The sequence below is a fragment of the Nicotiana attenuata genome, unplaced genomic scaffold (assembly GCF_001879085.1).
Source record: "Nicotiana attenuata strain UT unplaced genomic scaffold, NIATTr2, whole genome shotgun sequence".
NCBI classification, from domain to species: domain Eukaryota; kingdom Viridiplantae; phylum Streptophyta; class Magnoliopsida; order Solanales; family Solanaceae; genus Nicotiana; species Nicotiana attenuata.
This window is the reverse complement of record NW_017670555.1, coordinates 371,183-377,560: the sequence shown is the minus strand read 5'-3', so window position 1 is coordinate 377,560 and position 6,378 is coordinate 371,183. Positions and strand designations below refer to the sequence as shown.

The window sequence follows — 6,378 nt, the reverse complement described above, 5'->3', positions numbered from 1 at the left end:
TAGGGTTTATTACTTGGTGGCTAAGTCACCCTCTCCCCGTAAGTCACCCTCTCCCTGTAAATAGAGGGTTCTATTCCATTGTAATTCATACCAAAAAGCAATAAGAATTCTCTTTCTCCCTCTTTGCAATATTCTTCTTTATTGTTTTATAACAATTTGACAATAATCGATTTTTCAAATTATACAAATTTGAAGACTAGGCCGCACATGCACTCAAAGAAATTTACTTCATTAATTTTCTAACATAAATAATAATTGAGCGAAATAAATACTAAATAATTGAATAATCATAAAACCTTTTTTCTTCAAGCTCCTTTCCACCTCAAATAGTCTGTTCTTTTTCCTTTCCTTGCTCCATTATTCGTTTCTTTTCAAAATCGCTGTTCCCATTTTGTTTGTTTCCTCTTTCTTTTTTATAATCTCTAGGACTCTGTACGTAGCAGATCGAAAATTTCAAAGAAATAAATAAATAAATAAATCAAATTTTCACAAAGTCGATAAAGAGTAGATCGACAAATTTCGAGGGCTTTCTCTTGCATTTCTTCTTCTTTCCCACAAGAAAAAAAGAAAAGAAAGCAAAGGGCTTTTGTGGGTTGCGGAAAAAATAATCACAAATTTATTCAAGAAATATATTGGAAAAAAGGGTCTTAATTCTTGAAGTTGAAATTTTGAGGTGTAGAAAATGAGTTCTTCGGATCTGGTAGCAGCGAGCACACAGGGTAATCTGGACGAGCAGATTTCTCAGCTAATGCAGTGCAAGCCTCTCTCTGAGCCTGATGTATTTACTTCTTTCTTTTCTTTGTTTACACATTTTTTCATTTCTGGATCTGAGATGATATTTATTTTCTTTATATCCTCTTGCTGTTTGTTTGTTTTTAAAAAAATCTTTTCTTGGATCAATATTATCTATGCAAGATTAATATAACGTATTTGCTGATACTTCAGAATATAGATTGGATTCTTGAGATTTCTTTACATACTCATTGAACTCTGAACTTGTAGTGAGTCATTTAATGTTAAATATTTTTAAAAAACCCATCCTTTTTGGCTATGAGTTGAGTTTGTATAAGGAAGCAAATATTTTTCTGTAAAAATGATATATATGTTCTGTTAGTTTGGCAATGTAATACTTTTTATTACATTTGAGTAATAGTTGTCTATTCCTTTGATGTTTGGCAAAGCACTGTCTGAAGTTTCACAAAGGGTAGAAGTTTCAAATCTTTTTTGTTGATTTAGTTCACTCGTGAGTGTTGTTTGGTTTCTCAAGGTGCCAGAGTTCTGCTTGTTATATTCTAATGTTCTCTTTCGGGGAGCTTGCAGTTATTCCAGTGTGGAGTTTCTGTAATAAGCTCGTGATATTAGACTGACCATGAAGCTCAATTGATTGCAAATTATCTCTTTGGATATGATGTTTCATGCATTGTTTCTTTATTTTCTATTCGGTGTTAGTGTATGTCAGCAGAATGAAAAGGGTATTCACAGCTAATCTCTCGTGTGCTCTGGTTTAGGTTAGAGCATTATGCGAGAAGGCCAAAGAGATACTAATGGAAGAAAGTAATGTTCAGGTATAAACTTTTACATGGTCAAAAATTTTCTGTTGCTTTGTACTGTGTGTTCGAAAATTACTACCAAGATGTAGGCTCTTCTCACTGCTCTTTTCCCCCTCTTTTTGAAAAGTTATATCTATTTCGGTTATATGGCAGTTACAGTTTAGTACTAATAGATGCACCTTTTTGTCTTTTACCAGTTATAAAAAGCCCCACCGTTTGTGCTCGCTTTTCTCCTTTTTGCCTTCTTTTATTTCAAGATCTAAGTGATGACTAGTTATTCGTCCCCTTGTGACAAGAGTATTCTTACCGCGTATCTGTATGATGCACTGATCTGCTTATATTAGCTATAAATTTATGTCTTCTGATTTCATGAGATTATGTATTTACTCTTTGGCCTGATTTTGATTTGTTCTTATTTACGATAGACCCTTGTGGTCTGGCCCTTCCCCGAACCCCGCGCATAGCTGGAGCTTAGTGCACCGGGCTGCCCTCTTTGGCCTGATTTTGATTCGTTATTATTTTTTGTTTTGCAGCCAGTAAAAAGCCCTGTGACTATATGTGGTGATATCCATGGACAATTCCATGATCTCGCCGAGCTTTTTAGGATTGGTGGACAGGTAATTGCTAATTTCTTCTTGGTGTAGACACCTTTAGCACTAATTTTCTGTGGATGTTGGATAAAGACATTTGTTTATGTAGGTATAAGAAAAAAATGTAGGAATAAAGGAAAAGATTATATGTCTAATTTTTTTTTATATAACCATGGTGTTCGGGCCGACTTGCACACAGAAAGGGAAAAACTAATTTGAATGTCAAGATGCAATTAGTTCATCTTAAGAATAAAAATCTCTCTTACCAAACACTGTTAAATTGGAGCTGGTAGGTGGTTAATTTACAGTATTACAGCATCTATGTTTGCATTGTTAAATGGCTGTCTTCTTATGTTTGTACCATGGGATTTTCTTCTATGATATGATAAAACGTGATGGATATTAGGCATTTATAGGTTTACCTTTCTAGTACGAATCTAGCTTGCAATAGCAACATGTGCTGTTTGATTACTGTATCAATTTCATTTCAAGCCCATTTGTACTTATTAGTGGCTTGACTTTGCAGGCCACTGCATTTATGCATGGGAAATTACAGAGATGTACCGTCGTTTGTTTTCTTTTATTATGGAGACAGAAATAGTCGTGGGTAACTAGATTATAAGATCCTTCTGGATGAGTTTAGAGAGTCTTATTCTCTCTCCTTTTCTTAATTGAAGAAATAATTGGAAAATAAGAAGGTAAGTGCATGTGAAAATCACCCATCCGAATGGTGTCAAACTTTAGGCACTTAGTTGCATAATTGGGCTTGTTTGCTTTGAAAACTAAGGGAAGTTAGAAAAAGTAAAGCAAAGTGGAGGGGGATTCCCAATTGAGTTCCCATCTGCCTAAACCTTGGTGGGTTTATTGGTGCGAGGTAACAGGTGGGCACAAGGTAGTTTGAACACCACCGTTATTAAAAGAAAAAGTAAGGGGTTGGGGGGGGGGGGATGTGAAGGAAAGTTTTTTCTTTCATTTGTTTAGTTGAGTGGAAATAAGTAGACACAAATATATGATAAGCTTCACCTTTGTTGAAATAATTAATGTGAGCCCAAGAGGAAAAGAAAGGTTTTATCTTTTTCTCTCTCTCCGTGCATATATAAAGCTAACTAGGTAAAATAAAAACTTGTGACTTTCCATTGACTAGTTTCTGAACATAGTCATCATTCTCATAGAGGGATTTTATCCATGTAATTTTCATGATACCTTTATTATGTCTAATGCATTTATTACGTATCTGATCATGTTCTTATTTCAGTTTAATTTTCTTATTGGCAGTGTCCAGATACAAATTATCTTTTTATGGGTGATTACGTCGACCGTGGATACTATTCAGTCGAAACTGTTACCGTAAGTAAATAAAGAATGTCTTAATCTGTTGCATTTGTTACATATAATTTCATGTGAGATTCCAAATGTAGTAATAGTTTCTCCATATAAATATATATGGGGAGACTACTGTATTTATTCGTTTGAATTGGTGATGGTAAAGGATTCTGCCGGAATCATGTAATGTTGAGATTTTCCTTTACATAAGTTTTTGACCAGTTGTTGAGTACTCATGTAGGGTATAGTAAGCAGGTAAAAATTAAAAAACAAAAACAGAATAATACCTTCACATGCTTTTTTCCTTCTTTTAGTTAAAGTTCAAAACAAACTATCTCGTCTTCACTCATTTCAATTACTACTATACTAAATAATCCCTAGCTCCCTTCAATGTGATCATCTATCCGAACTTCCATTATCTCAATGCTGATCAAGGGATGCTGAATAAAATTGGATTTGGAATATGTCATATGATTGTTCTATGTCTTCTCGATTTTAAAAGGGCAGCCCGGTGTACAAGGTATCCCGCGTTCATGCAGGGTCCGAGGAAGGGCCGCTCCCAAGGGGTGTGATGTAGACAACCTACCATAATGCAAGCATTAGTGGCTGCTTTCATGGCTCGAACCCGTGACCTATAGGTCTTCTTGATTTTGTCTCTTAAAACATAAGAGGGCTTTCCACCTTTTCATTGTCTATAATAGCGTCTGATTTATTAGGTCAAGACCTGCATTTATCTGAATAACTTTTGGCTTAAAATCTGAGTAGCTAAAGAGTTCATGTAAACTTGATTTTACAGCTATTGGTAGCTCTGAAAGTACGTTATCCTCAGCGGTTAACAATTCTCAGAGGAAATCATGAAAGCCGACAGGTATCAATGAAATTATTTTTCAAGATCTCTTGCTTAGTTTAATATTGTTGGGCCAATTGTTTCATTTTGCTTTCTGGTTTAATCATCCTTTTCACTGGAGTTGAAGCACGTTTCTGGTTAGAATTAGTTTTATGAATAATTTATCTTACAGTCTTACATATGGGTTCATCTTCCATTCTAGCTAATACTGGTGCATTGATGGTTTCCTCACGATCTTTTATAATAGATCTTCTCATTCATTCCATTTTTCGTTGTGATTTTCTTTTTCCCCTCTTTGCTCCAATCTTTTTATATAAGTTCTCCCCTCCTTGGGATTGGGGGTTGATTGCTGTGGACAGGAATGGCCATGTACAGGACGACTTTGACAATTGATTTTTTTGGGTAGCACCTGGTTAAAGCTATACTCACAAGATCTTTGTTTCACTCCATATATCTGTATCCAATGAATATCTTCTAGCAAAATTTCTGCTAGGTGCTTTACTTCCAACCTTGATTTGGTATTGAGGCATAGTAGATTGATTGCTTGAGTTCCAACATTAGCCCAGCATTTCTGAGCTTTCATTTACCTTGATTTTCAAAGTGTTATTTGCTAACTCTGGCCCAGTTTACCTGTTTTTGGATCACATTTGGTGTCAATTTCCTCCATTTTCAAGGAGTACTTGGTCACTGCAAACTGATGGGAGGAAGATGTCATAGCTATCTGTTGACTGAGGATATAGTGAAAATTTAACGAGGAACTTTTTACTCTCGTGCTCTTTTAAATTAAGCTAATCTTTTGCTGAATGCCGTTTGCTGAATGTTACATCCTTAATGCAGATCACACAAGTCTATGGGTTCTATGATGAATGCTTGCGGAAGTGAGTTCTTTAGACTATGGTGCTATATCCAGTCCCAAGTAAACTCTATCTTGCTGTTAATGTTGCTTAATGTTTGGTAAAACTTAGCTGACTTCATTCCAAAGATAAGCATGTGAACACCAGACCATGTGAAGGTCCGGTGTTCTACACTTCTCTTATTTGTTGAGCACAGGACATCTATATATAGAATTTATCGCCGAGAGAAAAATCTGGAAACTAAAAGCACCTACTGGGAAAAAGGGGAAGACAAAATCTGAAATAGTAATATGTAAGATAATAAGTAAAAAAAAGAGTGAATGACTCATAACAAAGCTTCTTTACCATATACCAAGTTTAGTGTTTGCTGTTGCGTTATGTCTCATACATTGATTTTTCTCTTATAACAGTTTTTACGCATTAAGAAATATTATATATATTTGTCAAATGCTGGTTGAGTACTCAGAAGCCTATTTGATAAAGCTGCAAGCTAAATACAGCTCCTAAAGTTAGGAGTGGCTTCCAGTTTATCCTCACTAGTTCATTTAATTGTTCATTCTTTTTTTATGAATTTGCTGTGTCAAATTCTTAGCTTTAATAAGAAGGCCATGCTATGCCCTCCTTTCAAACTAGGAGTGGCAAACGGGTGGTTGGGTCGGATATGGTTCGGGTCGAAAACGGGTAATGAAAAACGGATCAATTATCCGACCCGACCCATATTTAATACGGATAAAAAACGGGTTAACCGGCGGATAATATGGGTTACCCATATTATCCATGACTTCTCGTATATGATCACTTTTGGGAGAATTCTTAGTCTCCCTAACTTGAGGAACCCCCAATTTGAGGCTTTACAAATGTATTGGTTAGACCCATTGGTTATCCATTTTCTAAAATGGATAATATGGTTCTTATCCATATTTGACCCGTTTTTAAAAAGTTCATTATCCAACCCACTTTTTGGTGGATAATATGGGTGGTTAACTGTTTTCTTTTAACCATTTTGCCACCCCTATTTCAAACCGTAACTTTTGCATCTACAAGTGGTAATAAGAACTTGGATATTTAAAAAAAATGTTCATTCTTGTGTGCTAAAGTTATATGTGGAAGGTTTTTATAATTGTTACCCTCTCATGATATTTGGGGGGGGGGGGTGGGTGTGGAGTGGGGAAGTGTAATTAATGTCCATAAGGAGGCAGATCTATAGAAACTGC

The 6,378-nt window shown here is 35.5% G+C and overlaps 1 protein-coding gene across 2 annotated transcripts in view; it reads left to right on the top strand.

Annotated features, from left to right (window-relative positions):
- The first annotated feature begins 326 nt into the window (after positions 1 to 326).
- Positions 327 to 6,378, top strand: part of LOC109240911 (serine/threonine-protein phosphatase PP2A-5 catalytic subunit) — an 8,876-nt gene continuing 2,824 nt past the window's right edge. The window contains exons 1-6 of one of the 2 annotated variants that reach the window (XM_019407594.1): positions 327 to 778; positions 1,509 to 1,565; positions 2,084 to 2,167; positions 3,416 to 3,487; positions 4,260 to 4,331; positions 5,148 to 5,188. In XM_019407594.1, the coding sequence (XP_019263139.1) occupies positions 683 to 778; positions 1,509 to 1,565; positions 2,084 to 2,167; positions 3,416 to 3,487; positions 4,260 to 4,331; positions 5,148 to 5,188 (422 nt within the window). In that variant the 5' untranslated portion in view covers positions 327 to 682. The remainder of the gene's footprint in view (positions 779 to 1,508; positions 1,566 to 2,083; positions 2,168 to 3,415; positions 3,488 to 4,259; positions 4,332 to 5,147; positions 5,189 to 6,378) is intronic. The other variant, XM_019407593.1, reaches the window with a different exon arrangement.